At 39.2% G+C, this 17,772-nt stretch overlaps 4 protein-coding genes across 4 annotated transcripts; 2 read left to right on the forward strand and 2 right to left on the reverse strand.

Moving 5' to 3' along the window:
- Window positions 1-1,143: 1,143 nt before the first annotated feature.
- LOC142984064 (uncharacterized) lies at window positions 1,144-2,560 on the reverse strand. The gene is made up of 2 exons (XM_076131374.1): window positions 2,535-2,560; window positions 1,144-2,437 (listed from the first exon to the last, which is right to left on the reverse strand). The coding sequence occupies exons 1-2, from the start codon at window positions 2,558-2,560 to the stop codon at window positions 1,144-1,146; spliced, it is 1,320 nt and encodes a 439-aa protein (XP_075987489.1).
- A 2,644-nt stretch (window positions 2,561-5,204) lies between these two features.
- Window positions 5,205-7,015, reverse strand: LOC142984273 (uncharacterized). Its single transcript, XM_076131753.1, has 4 exons — window positions 6,992-7,015; window positions 6,780-6,834; window positions 6,634-6,689; window positions 5,205-6,522 (listed from the first exon to the last, which is right to left on the reverse strand). The coding sequence occupies exons 2-4, from the start codon at window positions 6,783-6,785 to the stop codon at window positions 5,205-5,207; spliced, it is 1,380 nt and encodes a 459-aa protein (XP_075987868.1). The 5' UTR covers window positions 6,786-6,834; window positions 6,992-7,015.
- A 1,843-nt stretch (window positions 7,016-8,858) lies between these two features.
- Window positions 8,859-10,419, forward strand: LOC142984065 (uncharacterized). The gene is made up of 3 exons (XM_076131376.1): window positions 8,859-8,864; window positions 8,958-9,013; window positions 9,135-10,419. The coding sequence occupies exons 1-3, from the start codon at window positions 8,859-8,861 to the stop codon at window positions 10,417-10,419; spliced, it is 1,347 nt and encodes a 448-aa protein (XP_075987491.1).
- A 4,989-nt stretch (window positions 10,420-15,408) lies between these two features.
- On the forward strand, window positions 15,409-16,971 carry LOC142984066 (uncharacterized). Its single transcript, XM_076131377.1, has 3 exons — window positions 15,409-15,414; window positions 15,500-15,555; window positions 15,681-16,971. Exons 1-3 carry the CDS (start codon window positions 15,409-15,411, stop codon window positions 16,969-16,971), a joined length of 1,353 nt encoding a protein of 450 aa, XP_075987492.1.
- Window positions 16,972-17,772: the final 801 nt, after the last annotated feature.

Genomic DNA, 17,772 nt, shown 5'->3' on the forward strand with positions numbered 1-17,772 from the left:
CTCTAGCAGTTTCAATAAATTTAGCTATATAATATATTTTTTTCTAACAACTCCCGCACTAAGAACTGCTCTTGTGTCGCGGGGACTTTTACAAACATACAAACAACGGACACAAAGCAAAACCAGACCCGAAACAATTATTTGTGGATCGCACAAATAATAATAGTGGGAATCGAACCCACGACCTCCCGACGTAGCGTGGTGACCTAAACACCTGCACTATGGAGAAAAATATTAAATTAGCTTTAAAATATTATTAGTAGACATTGTGTCTGCCCTCCAAGTAAACCCAAGTTACACATTATGTAACTAAGTCCAAATTAAATACAATACCATATGAGGTAAGACACGGATCTCTCATATTTGTCGTCTGCTCGTGCCTTTTGTATTCACCTTTATGATATAGTAGAACTAATTGTTGCAAGCATGCAATGTTATTGAATAGTTCATACTATTTAAAACAAATAGTTGTTGTTTGCATTATTATAAAGTGTTGAATAGCTAATCAGGTTTTCGTACATTTTCTGTCACTATATATTAGATTGATTATCCGACCAACATTTAAATATTTTCAGGTGTGTACAGTCATTTGGAGTCTACCAGAAAGTAATAAAAGTGAAACCAAAGTCTATTCGCTTTGTAGATGATGGTATACAAATTAATAACCTATCGTGAATTATTTTCTGGCCTCAAAAACTCAGACTTTTGACGGTTTGTTTATTAATAGAAAATACACAATTGTATGTGTTTTAAAGTTCTTTACAGTTTAAAATGTTGTTTCGTTATGACTATTAAGTATTTGAATACATTGTTTACAAGAGGGGTCGTTTTACTTTGTAGTGAAGTAGTAAAATATTGATAGGAAACGATGTAGAAAAGAATAATGTTTTATGACAAGAAGTGAATAAATAAACGAAAAAGTTAGAAGCATTGAAAATCGAAAATGGTGGAATGAATCATCACTGTAAAAGCAATAAAGACAAAAAATACAGAACAATTATTTAATTATAAAGCACATTTAATTATTTTATACATTTTTCATTTTGCTAATTAATAAATAATTCACATAATAGAAACGCATTAAAAGACGTTGCTTATCTTTCAAACTACTATAGTATAATTTGTTTTCTAATAATATCGTGATCAGTAAGGTCCATCAGCTTGGCGCGCGTCGACGAGCTCAGCGGCGTTGTCGTCGTAGCCCGCAGAGCGAGCGAGCTCCGCCGGCTCCACCGAGATCCTGGGCTTGAACCCTCTCTCGTCCGCCTCGTATTCTACCACCTGTTTAGTGCCATCAGGTAACACTACGAAGTATGATCCCTCAGCCCTGTTGTCCTGTCGCGTCTCAGTGTGGCCGAACTCACTTCCAGACTCGTAGTCGTTCACTTTGTACGCGAAGTCGTAGTTAGCAGGCTCCTGGTTGAGTTCTTCGTTGACTCCATCTCTGGCGTAAGAGTATCCTTCGTGCTCTGAGGACATGGAGTCGCGCAACGAGGGAGGGCCGTACGTGTCGGAGAGACCAGACCTAGCAGAGGCAGCAGAATAAGACGAAGCGACGGCGCCGGTCTTGTGCTCAGCAGCACGGCTGGCAGGTACGCCATACTCCTGAGACACGCCTCGCGCACTCGCCACTGAGTAGCTCTCCGACACATCGCGCTGGCTCGGCGCTCCGTACGTCTGCGACAGAGCCGCAGCCTGCGAGTATGAGCCTGAACTCCTGGCTGAAGCAGCGTGGCTGCGTGGAGAGGAACGGGCTCCGAACTGAGAGGAACCTTTGGAAGAACGAGAGCTGCTTGATGCGAAGGACCTGGCGTTGTTTCTAGGAGTGGTGTGACTGTCGTGAAAGTTACCAGATCGAGGTGAGCTTCTGGAGAACTGCGAGTTGCGAGCGGCGGGAGGACCGTACTGCTGGGAAGGAGAATGATCGAAACTGCGCTGAGAAGGAACACCGTATTCTTCTGAAGGAGTGCGCAGCTCTGGTGCTCCGTATTGAGTAGACGGAGTCATTGCGATATCAGAGCTTACAGGTGGTACACCGTACTCTTGAGACAAGCCACTCCTGGCGGCAGGAGCTCCATATAATCCTGATGGAGTGGAGCGAGCATTGGGGACTCCATACTCAGTGGAGAGAGCTCTGGCAGCTGGTGTGTGCTGAGCTGAAGACCTCGCATTAGGAACACCGTATTGTTGAGAAGGTCCGCTGCGAGCATGGGGAGGTCCGTAAGTCTGGGAGAGTCCAGATCTTGTGCTTGATGTTCTCGCACTCGGAGGTCCATATTCAGTAGAGGGAGCGTTGCGAGAGGAGGGAGCGGCAGGAGGTAAGTACTCCTGGGAGAGAGATCGTTGGAAGTCATGACTGTCATCGTGTCCATGTTCGTGGTCGTGGTTATGTTCGTGGTTGTGATCGTGTGAGGAGCGCGCTGAAGGATACCCGACACTGAAATATTAAGAGAAATGTTAATTTTGAGCGTATGGTTTTTTCTTAAATAGTTTAAATCAAAGAAATTAAGTTATTATAAAGTTTTATAACTTACCCGAGAGGAGCTTCGGCGAGCGCCATCGACACGACACATAAGAGAGGTATAAACACCTGAAATAAACAATATAATATATAAATCTATTCTCCCAATTAAGTTTAAATATCCTTTTAATAGTATATGAAAAATGTTTCTTTGCCTTCATTTTTCTTTAATATATCCTTGATGATGAAGAGTAGTTGAATCTAAAACAAAAGAAAACGATATTAATATTGGCTTGCTAACTTGAAAAACATTGTATTTTCTTGATAGGTCACTTTATAAGTACTTGGTTTGATCTTTATCTCCTGATTCCTTACCTGATTCGAATGTTTGTATATGCGTGTTGAGCTTCGAATGGTAACATATTAACATGTGCAAGTATTTATACATACCTTTACAATAGCTTTCTATCAAACAACTTGTATGTACATCTGTCACACTACTTGTCACACCAATTTGAACTTTAACACGTTGTGACAAGAGTGAGAGGTGGTTTGTGTGTGTGTATGTGTGTGTTGTTAATAGTTACATTGTGGATTGATAGCAGGTGATAATGAATTGAACACAATAATTAGAAGATGTTTAACGACAAGGACGGTGAAGGTCTCGACAACAATGCCATGGATTCGATCCTGAGCAGCAAAAATTCCTTGACCTGCATACCGAAGTAAAACTTTTTTCATATGGTTTTTGGTTAAACAAATAACACATCTTTGTCTCCTATAGACTACTCATTTAAGGCCTCAAATGGGCTGAAAGCAGCATCTATCGAGACGTTGTATGTGTATGATGAAACTGACAAAAGCTAAAAATGTAATCAAAGTCCTTGCTTCATTAACCTCAGAAATGGTGATAGAAAAACTATTTAGAGAACCAGTTGATTACCGGAAATAGTAGACATGTTAAGGCAGAGGGTACCTACATAAAGAGGTTTTTGTGTTATTTTCCGCAAGTTGATGTATTAACGAATGAACTTCTAAAGCTCAAATCCGTCATCTTAATATCTACAGGAAACGTCTAAGAATCGCGAAAACTAAATATCGCGGCTGTTATTCGATGATTCGTTCTAATCGATATTTTCTATTCAAACCTCGGATAAATTTTGTAATTGTGACAACAATTGACGAAACCTTGCATGTCTGTAAAAAATATTTAATAAATAGTCATCAAAAGGTTGAAAAGTCTCTGCGTTTGGCCAGCGTGGTGCACTCTCACAGAAGAAAACCCATGGCAAGCAGCAGGAAAGGAACGTCAAAGATTGTTTTAATTTTATTTAATCATCTCTTTTCCTAACATACATGGAACAAAATGGCCATAATAAATAAATAAAGTATCAATCTTACAACTTCTGTGCTCAACTGAATATTGCTCCAAATGGCTAGTTCTATCGATACGTTCTGTTTGTTTTGATGGCCGACCTTAAAAAATACCTTAAATTAATGATCTTTGTAAAACTTATACGCTCAAGACTTTTCCTATGGCGCCATCTTCTTACACCGTTAGCCAAATCGTCTAATCATTTATCATTCAATCAGACGGTCAATGACGTTTTCAAGGTCACGTTTTTATTTGCTGATGACTGTATATATTGTCTAGAAGTAGAGCAATGTAATGTGAATCTTGTTCTTCTATAGTTTAAGTTGTTAATGCATTGTAGGCTTAAAGTTAGTTTGGAGCTTTTAGGCATACCTTTTCATTCAGATGTTTGATTTTTTTTCTGTTTTACACTAATCCGGGCTCGCTTAAATTACCTCAGTTTTATAAAGCTCAGTTTCAAAACTGTTTTTTGTTAATTTAGGACAAAAAGTTATTGAACATATTTGTAGACAAAATAATTTGCTACAAATTATGCTTTTACAATTTTATTGTAAGACGCATAGTTTCCGAGATATAGCGAAAAAAGTGTTTCCACCCCCTTTTCCAAGATGGCGGCCGGGGGACAAGGGTGGCGACCCCACAAACTTCAAGTTAAGCTTCTATTGACCCCCCTACATGTTCCAAAAATAAAATTGCGTCCTCTAATAAATAAAATCTCATGTAACATTTCAATGGACTATTAAGTAATGTTCTGACATTGATAATAAAAAACGTACTCGAGTTTTCTTAGCTTCTATATATCTATGATTTTCTTTGTGTCAACTAAGATCTTTTTTTGTTGAAAAAATTACAAATCCCGCACTATCAGTTTTTGTAAATAGATAGACTCTTAAACCCGCAGTTGGTCTTTCTGAGAGTCTAGGTCTAATTCTTCCCTTAATCATTCAAGGCCTATTTATTTACCTCTTATTGGTGCCTTTTGCTTAGTAGTTGGACGTACAATATGTTCATTTATTAATAAGTAGACACATTCATCTATTATAATGAAGGTATATGCAAAACCAAATAATAACCATAACTCTTTAAGCGTGTGTTAACTGGACATATTCTAGTAATCTTTTTAGTAATATTTTTACCAGGGATGACTGTGTGTGGAAAATTTTCCAAACTTTAAATAAAATCATCAAAGTTTCAATAAACAATATTTTATTATTGCACTAAATAATTACATCACAAAGCTACTTATTGCTATGAAAAATCTCTTTTTTTCGTACATTTTTTTATTTGCTTCGTAATAAATAAATTTCTAAGATAAGAAGACAAAGCTGTTTATCATTCGTTTGGTATTCAGGACTGATCTTGCCTCGATCAGTAAGGTCCATCAGCTTGGCGCGCGTCGACGAGCTCAGCGGCGTTGTCGTCGTAGCCCGCAGAGCGAGCGAGCTCCGCCGGCTCCACCGAGATCCTGGGCTTGAACCCTCTCTCGTCCGCCTCGTATTCCACCACCTGTTTAGTGCCATCAGGTAACACTACGAAGTATGATCCCTCAGCCCTGTTGTCCTGTCGCGTCTCAGTGTGGCCGAACTCACTTCCAGACTCGTAGTCGTTCACTTTGTACGCGAAGTCGTAGTTAGCAGGCTCCTGGTTGAGTTCTTCGTTGACTCCATCTCTGGCGTAAGAGTATCCTTCGTGCTCTGAGGACATGGAGTCGCGCAACGAGGGAGGGCCGTACGTGTCGGAGAGACCAGACCTAGCAGAGGCAGCAGAATAAGACGAAGCGACGGCGCCGGTCTTGTGCTCAGCAGCACGGCTGGCAGGTACGCCATACTCCTGAGACACGCCTCGCGCACTCGCCACTGAGTAGCTCTCCGACACATCGCGCTGGCTCGGCGCTCCGTACGTCTGCGACGGAGCCGCAGCCTCCTGCGAGTATGAGCCCGCATTCCTGGCAGAAGCAGATCCGTGGCTAAATGGGGAGGAACGAGCTCCGAACTGAGAGGAACCTTTGGAAGAACGCGAGCTGCTTGATGCGAAGGACCTGGCGATGCTTCTGGGAGTGGTGTGACTGTCTTGAAAGTCACCAGATCGAGCTGAGCTTCTGGAGAACTGCGAGTTGCGAGCGGCGGGAGGACCGTACTGCTGGGAAGGAGAATGATCGAAACTGCGCTGAGAAGGACCTCCGTATTCTTCTGAAGGAGTGCGCAGTTCTGGTGGACCGTATTGAATAGACGGAGTCCTTGCGATATCAGAGCTTACAGGTGGTACACCGTACTCTTGAGACAAGCCACTCCTGGCGGCAGGAGCTCCATATAATCCTGATGGAGTGGAGCGAGCATTGGGGACTCCATACTCAGTGGAGAGAGCTCTGGCAGCTGGTGTGTGCTGAGCTGAAGACCTCGCATTAGGAACACCGTATTGTTGAGAAGGTCCGCTGCGAGCATGGGGAGGTCCGTAAGTCTGGGAGAGTCCAGATCTTGTGCTTGATGTTCTCGCACTCGGAGGTCCATATTCAGTAGAGGGAGCGTTGCGAGAGGAGGGAGCGGCAGGAGGTAAGTACTCCTGGGAGAGAGATCGTTGGAAGTCATGACTGTCATCGTGTCCATGTTCGTGGTCGTGGTTATGTTCGTGGTCGTGTTTATGTTCGTGGTTGTGATCGTGTGACGAGCGCGCTGAAGGATACCCGACACTGAAATATTAAGATAATATTTTAAGTTTCGCGTTTACATTTGTCTCTGCAAATATTTAAAATCAAACGTATTGTGATGATTACTTTAGAGGCTTATTTTCTATGACTCACCCGAGAGGAGCTTCGGCGAGTGCCATGGACACAACACATAACAGTGGTATAAACACCTGAAACAAAACATGGATGTCATTAATTTATGATTGCAATTTAACTAATATCATAGTAAATGCTGGTAAAATTAGCTTTTAATACTTTACCTTCATCTTTCAAGAGAGAGAAGAGCTGACTCGAGAGATCGATGTTTGAAATTAACTGAAACATGAAAATGTATGTTTAAAACAAAATATAAGTGTAAAAGTTTCTAGAATGTAAAAACTCCTGACTGTTTTATAATAAATTTCAATTGATTGGTTTTCTTATTGCTTGAATCTCATCTGAAATTCGTATTTTTTTTTATTGGTGTTGTTACCTGATTCGAATGTTTGTATATGAGTGTTGATCTTCGAATGGTAACATATTAACATGTGCAAGTATTTATACATACCTTTACAATAGCTTTCTATCAAACAACTTGTATGTACATCTGTCACACTACTTGTCACACGAATTTGAACTTTAACACGTTGTGACAAGAGTGAGAGGTGGTTTGTGTGTGTGTGTGTGTGTGTGTGTTGTTAATAGTTACATTGTGGATTGATAGCAGGTGATAATGAATTGAAGACTATTATGAGACAATATGTGACGAGGATGACGTAGTGAGTACTCTACAGAAACCAGGTAATGAGTTCAAGTCTGGAGAGAAAAAGTAAAAAATAGTAAAAATGAAAATGATTAAATGAAAGAGGAGCTATGGAAGAAGTTAGAAGAAATATGGATCCTTTTAAAACTGCGTGTGCCTAGAGAACTTTCACTTAATGACAAAATGACCGAGTGAACTTAATTTGAAAAAATTATCGAAACTTGGCAAAATGTTTTTTTAGGAAACCGAATATTCAAAGCCAGCTTTGCAATTGAAGAAGGGATATTAACTAAGAGTTAGACAATAGATAAAACAAAAATTCTGAAAGATTAACAAGAGTTCTAAACAGTTTGAGAAAATGCATAAATAACCTTTCCAGAGCTGAAAAATACAAACCCATAATCAATTATTACTAATATTCCTTCAAGGACGTTTATGTAGACTCTCAGGCAAGTTAGTATTCTCACGTTCTTCTTTCACCGTTAACAACAAACGACAACTCATCAATTTGAGGGTCAATGTCGCTTTCAAGGTCATGGCTTTGAGAAGGATAGCACGCATTATCTAGTATTTAGACCAATGTAATAGATACCTTATTTTGAATGTAATAAGGACGTGAATAGTTGAATACGTTAACTAAGCGTCTGCAAAGTTTGTTTAGTTTAGAGCTTTAAGCATGTTGGGTATCAAAACAATTCTAACTTAATTCTTATTATTACTTATTGAAATCAAGTTTTGTACCCACACTATAAGAGAATTTAGATTAGATTGAAAATATTCATATTAAAAGAAAAATTTATGAACAAGAATGATCAAAATTTAAAGACAGGCAGGTAAACAGTACTACGTAAACAGCAAAAAGACAACTAATGCTTCTACATTGTCTCATCATTGTCATGGGCATTCGTCATTCATTATCGTAAAGTGTCGCTGAACATTTATATTCCTAACGTAGAGCTCCGCTGAAAACAAAACAAAGCTTCTATATATCAATAATATTTTCATCGATTTTCCGATTAACTTCAAAATCTGCCGAATCAGTATTAATAAGTTCTACCTTGACCTACTTGAAGATTCCATCATTATTACAATTAAAGCCATAGTCAAGACCTTACCCACTAAGTCTCATATTGTCTCGTAATAGTCTTCAATTCATTATCACCTGCTATCAATCCACAATGTAACTATTCACAACACACACATACACACACACAAACCACCTCTCACTCTTGTCACAACGTGTTAAAGTTCAAATTCGTGTGACAAGTAGTGTGACAGATGTACATACAAGTTGTTTGATAGAAAGCTATTGTAAAGGTATGTATAAATACTTGCACATGTTAATATGTCACCATTCGAAGATCAACATTCATATACAAACATTCGAATCAGGTAACGAGACCGAAAAGATGACTTTTTCATGAGTTTTAATCATTACTCAACTCAAAACAATAATAAGAAAGCAACGAATTGAAATCCATTATAAAACAATCAAGAGTTATCTTTTACACTAACGTTTTGTTTTAAAAATTCATTTTTTTCTTTCAGTTCATAACAGACGACGATCTCTCAAGACAACCCTTCTCTCTCCTAAAAAATGAAGGTAAAGTATTTCAAGCTATTGGACACAACTACATTATACTATGATAATATTACAGAGCAATCATAAATTAATGTAATCCATGTTTTGTTTCAGGTGTTTATACCACTGTTATGTATAGTGTCGATGGCACTCGCCGAAGCTCCTCTCGAGTAAGTGATAAAATTGTTTACCTCTAAATGTAATCATCACAATGATATATTACCTATTATTTTCCACATTCACAGAGAGACTAATAAACGACAAAGCTAAAATCTTATCTTAATATTTCAGTATCGGGTATCCTTCAGCGCGCTCCTCACACGATCACAACCACGAACATAACCACGACCACGAGCATGGACACGATGACAGTCATGACTTCCAACGATCTCTCTCCCAGGAGTACTTACCTCCTGCCGCTCCCTCCTCTCGCAACGCTCCCTCTACTGAATATGGACCTCCGAGTGCGAGAACATCAAGCACAAGATCTGGACTCTCCCAGACTTACGGACCTCCCCATGCTCGCAGCGGACCTTCTCAACAATACGGTGTTCCTAATGCGAGGTCTTCAGCTCAGCACACACCAGCTGCCAGAGCGCTCTCCACTGAGTATGGAGTCCCCAGTGCTCGCTCCACTCCATCAGGATTATATGGAGCTCCTGCCGCCAGGAGTGGCTTGTCTCAAGAGTACGGCGTACCACCTGTAAGCTCTGATATCGCAAGGACTCCGTCTGCTCAATACGGTCCACCAGAACTGCGCACTCCTTCAGAAGAATACGGTGTACCTTCTCAGCGCAGTTTCGGACATTCTCCTTCCCAGCAGTACGGTCCTCCCGCCGCTCGCAGAAGCTCAGCTCGATCTGGTGACTTTCAAGACAGTCACACCACTCCCAGAAGCATCGCCAGATCCTTCTTATCAAGCAGCTCACGTTCTTTCAAAGGTTCCTCTCAGTTCGGAGCCCGTCCCTCTCCACGCAGCCACGGAGTTGCTTCAGCCAGGAGTTCAGGTACGTACTCGCAGGAGGCTGCGGCTCCGTCGCAGACGTACGGAGCGCCGAGCCAGCGCGATGTGTCGGAGAGCTACTCAGTGGCGAGTGCGCGAGGCGTGTCTCAGGAGTATGGCGTACCTGCCGGCCGTGCTGCTGAGCACAAGACCGGCGCCGTCGCTTCGTCTTATTCTGCTGCCTCTGCTAGGTCTGGTCTCTCCGACACGTACGGCCCTCCCTCGTTGCGCGACTCCATGTCCTCAGAGCACGAAGGATACTCTTACGCCAGAGATGGAGTCAACGAAGAACTCAACCAGGAGCCTGCTAACTACGACTTCGCGTACAAAGTGAACGACTACGAGTCTGGAAGTGAGTTCGGCCACACTGAGACGCGACAGGACAACAGGGCTGAGGGATCATACTTCGTAGTGTTACCTGATGGCACTAAACAGGTGGTAGAATACGAGGCGGACGAGAGAGGGTTCAAGCCCAGGATCTCGGTGGAGCCGGCGGAGCTCGCTCGCTCTGCGGGCTACGACGACAACGCCGCTGAGCTCGTCGACGCTCGCCAAGCTGATGGACCTTACTGATCAACACAACATCAGTCCTCTTACTAAACGAGTGATAAACTGCTTTGACTTCTGTAATATATTATAGTCAAATATTTAGTTATTTATTTATTAGTAAGTAAATAAAAAAATGTACGAAAAAAAAAAGATTTCTCATAGCAATAATTAGCTTTGTGGTGTCATTTTTTAGTGCAGTAATAAAATATTGTTTACTGAAACTTTCATGACTTTATTTAATGCTTACCCAACTAGCACACAAGCGCTATAACAAGCTGCACAATGGCCGGTTAAAGGATTTTCATAACGCCTTAGGCTCCTTAGTAAGAAGTATAGTGGTTCTATAAGCGGCTACAGATCTCTTGTAGCGTCAAATAGGCCCATACTGTCCAGCTTATAGCTCGACATTGGGTCTACAGTGGTCGTAAATAGTAATTATAATAATACGTAGTATAGTAGTAATACAGGAGCGCTAAAATAAGATGAAGGTGGTATAATCGCGCTACAAGAGCTTTTTCGCAGCTTCGTGGCGCTTACCAGCTGTTGTACAGAGGTGGTTAGCGCCACGAGCGTTCGAAAAAGCTCTTGCAGCGCGATTATACCACCTTTACCTTATTTTAGCGCTACTGTGTAACGGTTATAAATGCTAACGCTCTAAATTAGTAATATGGTCGGTTTATTATGGTGTAAACTAAATATATTTTTTTAAAATGAATCATCAGTGACAAATGAGGAGACATTTTATTTTTACGGATTGGATTATTAAAATAACAAGTAGTCTATCGCTTTTATTTCTTTGTGTACGTGATATGAAAGTGCGAGTGCCAGTTTGCTGTCAATATATATGTATATTATCGTCAATATTTTCATGCGCCCTCAAAATATTCAGTTTTAAATGCAAAAATTATATAGATATGTGGATTTGGAAATTGTATTTTGAACATAAATAAGACTTTGAGGGTTACAGATAATTTAATTAGGGTTATAGGTGAATAAAAAATGATTTTAATTATGTTAACGTTACCAGGCTATAGATTTATATGATCTTCAAAAGATCGTAATAACCTCAAAAATATGTTTACCAAATGCTATAATGGCGTCTCGATCAAGCAGCTCTCAGAGTTGGTTACATCTGCTCTAGCGCCTTAAGCTGTACAAAGGCTCTAGTGTTTGCTGTTGTAGACCTCAAGGTTTTGCAGTTGTGGCATAGGAGTGCTTCAATATAACTGTTTTGGTCGCACACCAGCATTTTACTCGTACTTTTAGGGGTCAGTCGTTGAATATTAAAATAGTTTGAAAATCATTTTTTTTTATTTATTTTATTTATTTTATTTATTTTATTTATTTTATTTATTTTATTTATTTTATTTATTTTATTTATTTTATTTATTTTATTTATTTTATTTATTTTATTTATTTTATTTATTTTATTTATTTTATTTATTTTATTTATTTTATTTATTTTATTTATTTTATTTATTTTATTTATTTTATTTATTTTATTTATTTTATTTATTTTATTTATTTTATTTATTTTATTTATTTTATTTATTTTATTTATTTTATTTATTTTATTTATTTTATTTATTTTATTTATTTTATTTATTTTATTTATTTTATTTATTTTATTTATTTTATTTATTTTATTTATTTTATTTATTTTATTTATTTTATTTATTTTATTTATTTTATTTATTTTATTTATTTTATTTATTTTATTTATTTTATTTATTTTATTTATTTTTCTTTAAAAACAGTTGACAGACTGAACCACCACTGCACCTATGTAAATATATTATGATAATAATTTTAAGCTTTAGTATAAAGGTATATTACTCGGTTATAGCGCTTTAGGTGCTTAACATAATTCTGTAATCCCCATGGCTGTAAAAATGTTTCGAATGATACCTTATACATCTATTTGCCGTACAGAAGCCATATAAATATCTGATATAACGCTCAAGGCGCTATTAAAGACCTACGCAACTCTTTTATAGATGAGTAATACACTAGCCCTAAAAAAATCTGTTATAGAACCTAAGGCATTACAAAAAGCTTATTTACGCTCTTGAGCGCTATAAGCGCAACGCATAACTCCGTTTAAACTCCTTTATCTCCTAAAGTCCCCTTATACAGTTAACGGTGTTATAGAAGATTCCATTAACTCAGTTATACTTCCCTAGGCTGTCTAGCGATGCAATTACATGCTCATATATCACTATAAGTCATTAGTTTCCTACTAAACGGCTACTGTCCCGCCTAGCTGTTAAAGGGTTTTTTAAATAGCTAGTATACAACTTATAGAGAATTGTACAGCATTTGAACGACTCTTATGCAACTATCAGGCTGTATAACGACTGTATAAGCAGCTTGTGTGCTAGTTGGGTACAAACTGTACTTATCTATCTTAAGGCCACACAATCTCCCTGGAAACAATGTTACTGATAAGGATTAACATAATTTAAAGGATTACTGGAATTTGTTTAGTTGTTTTAGATATGGACTTTAAACTACAATAACTGATTTATAGAACTCCCAGGAGTAGGTTTCATCTCAATATTCAACGTAATCATTACGTTGGTGATAATACAATTGTTTCTCAAACACACATATTTTTTTAAGTCATTGATGTAAGCCTAGGTTTCGGACCTTCGACCACTTGCGTTGGAGGCAAATGCTATCACTACTTTTCACCATTTAATAGGGTCATTTGAAACAGATGATCATTGATTGTCTTATCTCGACGAGATGAAATACCAACAGAATTGATAAGAGTTTAAACGAGGGAATGAAGGCTTTACGTTTCCTTTAAAAGGACGACGGTTTATGACTCCATCTTATGTGACCTTGACGATCTTAGTTAATAGATGACAGAAAGAAAAATCCATGAAAACTGGAGTAAGTTACTTTATATAATTCTCAGAGGATTGCTTAAATTAATTAATTTCCTTAAATATCCATGTTCCCATGGGTGTAGAAAGAGGCAGTCATCATATTATGTATATTTTTTTAAAATACAAATTAATGTGTTTTGTTATAAAACTTTTGTTAGTTAAGTCTACCTAAATTAGTTTCAAACAGTACCTCGATTCTCTAAAACTATCGACTACCGACTACCGGCTTGTCATCGAGAAATTTTGTATGAAAATCTGATCAGCGCCTCTAACGGGCGTTGTAAAAACTATTTTGGAAATACATTCTAAATGTCAAACTCTCCATACTCGACGGTACAGATTATACAGAATTGCGCTACTGATCAGCGCCTCTATCGGGCGGCGTCTATTTTGTATGTCATATTTTCGCTACCCGACAGTAGGTAGGTACTGACTGTAGAGAATCGCACTACAGAAAACAAAAATGTTTCGAACAGCTGAAACAAGCGTTTGACTAAAAGCTCCATACGAATTTCACGCAAACAACGCATTTACAACTTAATCTACCGAACAACAAGATTAACATTACATTGCTCTACTTCTAGACAATGTACACCGACATCAGCAAATAAAACGTGACCTTGAAAGCGTCATTGACCGTCTGATTTAATGATGAATGATCATTCGATGTAGGTAACGGTGTAAGAAGATGTCACTATGAGAAAAATCTTGAGCCTAGAAATTTTGCAAAGGAAATGATTAATATTGGGTCGTTTTTTAAAGTGCCAACAAAACAAATTGTACGTATCGATAGATCCTGCCATTTGGAGCAATAGTTATTATGGCACAAAAGTTGTGCGATTGTAGGTTCACTTAAAAACAAGTTCCAAAAATGTATGGAACCTAAACGCTCTCCTATTATGTGTTTTGGCCAATATTTTACAATTTATCAAAATAAAATTAGCTATATAAACTCGTTAAAACATTATTTTACGTTCCTTACGAAGGGTTTCCTTCTGTAATTAGAAGGAACTAGGCCTTGAGTCCACCACGCTAGCCCAGCACAGTAACTTTGCATTCCTTCAAGAATATAGTACTTTTGGGCACGCAATGTCAATGTCATGACAACGGCAAATGATTTCATAATTACAAAATATACTCCAGTTTTTGAATAGAAAAAACTGGTGACAGTCTTAAACGAATCATAGAATAGCTTCCGCGCATACTTTTTTCGTGATCCTCAAGACCTTCCTACTAGATATTAAGATGACGGACTTGAGCTTTAGAAACTCTTTTATTAATACTTAATTGTGTTGAAAATAAAGAGTCCTCTTCACTTTCTCTGATTTACTGGTTTTCAAAATGGTTTCTCAATTACCCTAACTTACTGAGACTTTTGCAACAAGGATCTGAAATAGAACTTCTGTCCACCTCAGTATCAAAATTTGAAAAGACAATACCTTTACAACCACTTATTTCGATAGCTCGTGCTTCATTTGAGGTCAAATTTGACTAAACAGTAGTAAACCACAGAAATAGAACATTTATTAACCTAAAACCAGAGGAGAATATGCTTTACAGAAATATGTGGGTCAAGGCTTTTGGTATTGCCCAGGATCGAACCTGCGGCATTGTTGTCGAGACCTTAACCGTCCTTGTCGTTAAACATCTTCTTATTATTGTGTTCAATTCTTTATTATCACCTGCTATCAGTCCACAATGTAACTATTAACAACACATACACACACACAAACCACCTCTCACTCTTGTCACAACGTGTTAAAGTTCAAATTCGTGTGACAAGTAGTGTGACAGATGTACATACAAGTTGTTTGATAGAAAGCTATTGTAAAGGTATGTATAAATACTTGCACATGTTAATATGTTACCATTCGAAGATCAACACTCATATACAAACATACGGATCAGGTAACGAGACCGAAAAGATGATTTTAAGTAGAGCTTTAAACATGACTAATTACAAGAAAAGCAATCAATTAAAAATCATTTGGAAAACAGTTACGACTTCCAACACATTCAAAACTTTTATTCTGATGTATTGTTTAAAACAGATATATTTTCTTTTTTCAGTTCATTTCAAACAACGATCTCTAAAGTCAGCTTTTCTCTCTCTTGAAAGATGAAGGTAAAGTATTGAAAGCTAATTTTACCAACATTTACTATGTAATATATTGCAATCATAAATTAATGACATCCATGTTTCGTTTCAGGTGTTTATACCACTGTTATGTATAGTGTCGATGGCACTCGCCGAAGCTCCTCTCGAGTAAGTGATAAAATTGTTTACCTCTAAATGTAATCATCACAATGATATACTTATTACCTATTATTTTCCATATTCACAGAGAGACTAATAAACGACAAAGCTAAAATCTTATCTTAATATTTCAGTGTCGGGTATCCTTCAGCGCGCTCCTCACACGATCACAACCACGAACATAACCACGAACATGGACACGATGACAGTCATGACTTCCAACGATCTCTCTCCCAGGAGTACTTACCTCCTGCCGCTCCCTCCTCTCGCAACGCTCCCTTTACTGAATATGGACCTCCGAGTGCGAGAACATCAAGCACAAGATCTGGACTCTCCCAGACCTACGGACCTCCCCATGCTCGCAGCGGACCTTCTCAACAATACGGTGTTCCTAATGCGAGGTCTTCAGCTCAGCACACACCAGCTACCAGAGCTCTCTCCACTGAGTATGGAGTCCCCAATGCTCGCTCCACTCCATCAGGATTATATGGAGCTCCTGCCGCCAGGAGTGGCTTGTCTCAAGAGTACGGAGTACCATCTGTAAGCTCTGATATCGCAAGGACTCCGTCTACTCAATACGGTCCACCAGAACTGCGCACTCCTTCAGAAGAATACGGAGTACCTTCTCAGCGCAGTTTCGAACATTCTCCTTCCCAGCAGTACGGTCCTCCCGCCGCTCGCAACTCGCAGTTCTCCAGAAGCTCGGCTCGATCTGGTGACTTTCACGACAGTCACACCACTCCCAGAAGCATCACCAGGTCATTCGCATCAAGCAGCTCTCGTTCTTCCAAAGGTTCCTCTCAGTTCGGAGCCCGTTCCTCTCCACGCAGCCACGGAGCTGCTTCAGCCAGGAATGCAGGCTCATACTCGCAGGCTGCGGCTCCGTCGCAGACGTACGGAGCGCCGAGCCAGCGCGATGTGTCGGAGAGCTACACAGTGGCGAGTGCGCGAGGCGTGTCTCAGGAGTATGGCGTACCTGCCAGCCGTGCTGCTGAGCACAAGACCGGCGCCGTCGCTTCGTCTTATTCTGCTGCCTCTGCTAGGTCTGGTCTCTCCGACACGTACGGCCCTCCCTCGTTGCGCGATTCCATGTCCTCAGAGCACGAAGGATACTCTTACGCCAGAGATGGAGTCAACGAAGAACTCAACCAGGAGCCTGCTAACTACGACTTCGCGTACAAAGTGAACGACTACGAGTCTGGAAGTGAGTTCGGCCACACTGAGACGCGACAGGACAACAGGGCTGAGGGATCATACTTCGTAGTGTTACCTGATGGCACTAAACAGGTGGTAGAATACGAGGCGGACGAGAGAGGGTTCAAGCCCAGGATCTCGGTGGAGCCGGCGGAGCTCGCTCGCTCTGCGGGCTACGACGACAACGCCGCGGAGCTCGTCGACGCGCGCCAAGCTGATGGACCTTACTGATCAACACACGATCAGTCCTGAATACCAAACGAGTGATAAACGACTTTGTCTTATGGTATATCTTTGTAGAATTTGTAGTAATTTATTTATTACTGAGCAAAATAAAAATGTACGATAAGAATATGATTCCTTATAGCAATAAGTAGCTTTGTGATGTTATTATTTTGTGCAATAATAAATAAAATAAAATATTGTTTATTGAAACTTCCATGATTTTATTTAATGTTTAAAAAATACCCTGCACCCTTATTTGTCTTATGGCCACACAGTCCACCCTGGAAACAATCTCACTGGCAAAGTATAACATAATTTAAAGGATTACTAGAATTTGTTCAGTTGTTTAGAAGGAGCTCTGTATAAAAATGTAACTCTTTTATTAGCTTTTCCACACACCTACATTATATTTCACATCGAAAAATGTGTATTAAAAAATAATAAATAAACATATTTTCATCCGACTACTAGGCAAAAGGAACCACTAAGGGATAATTATATTATTATAGGCCTGAATGAATAGGGGAAGAATTAGGCTTTAAGTCTCGGGAGACCAACTGCGGGTTGGAGAGTTTGCATTCCTGCAAGAACTGATTTATAGAACTCTCAGGCAAACACGGTTTCATCTCGATGTTCTACGTCGTCATTTTGCTAGTGATAATACTCGTTTCTCAATCTACTAATATTTTGAATGCGAAAGTTTGTATTGTATGTAGATTTACACGGGAACGGCTTACTTTACTTAAATAACCCTTTTCCTATAAATACCTAGTCGTCAAAAGGACGTCACCATATAATATTTTATTT

Source organism: Anticarsia gemmatalis, chromosome 26, assembly GCF_050436995.1.
Source record: "Anticarsia gemmatalis isolate Benzon Research Colony breed Stoneville strain chromosome 26, ilAntGemm2 primary, whole genome shotgun sequence".
NCBI classification, from domain to species: domain Eukaryota; kingdom Metazoa; phylum Arthropoda; class Insecta; order Lepidoptera; family Erebidae; genus Anticarsia; species Anticarsia gemmatalis.

What these genes read in the sequence shown, in the direction of transcription:
- LOC142984064 (XM_076131374.1), bottom strand. Translation starts at nt 2,560, where the DNA reads ATGGCGCTCGCCGAAGCTCCTCTCGG. An exon ending in CTCGCCGAAGCTCCTCTCGG is followed by an intron (nt 2,438 to 2,534) that starts GTAAGTTATAAA and finishes TTAATATTTCAG; the next exon opens with TGTCGGGTATCCTTCAGCGC.
- LOC142984273 (XM_076131753.1), bottom strand. An exon ending in CTCGCCGAAGCTCCTCTCGG is followed by an intron (nt 6,523 to 6,633) that starts GTGAGTCATAGA and finishes TTAATATTTCAG; the next exon opens with TGTCGGGTATCCTTCAGCGC.
- LOC142984065 (XM_076131376.1), top strand. An exon ending in CTCGCCGAAGCTCCTCTCGA is followed by an intron (nt 9,014 to 9,134) that starts GTAAGTGATAAA and finishes TTAATATTTCAG; the next exon opens with TATCGGGTATCCTTCAGCGC.
- LOC142984066 (XM_076131377.1), top strand. An exon ending in CTCGCCGAAGCTCCTCTCGA is followed by an intron (nt 15,556 to 15,680) that starts GTAAGTGATAAA and finishes TTAATATTTCAG; the next exon opens with TGTCGGGTATCCTTCAGCGC.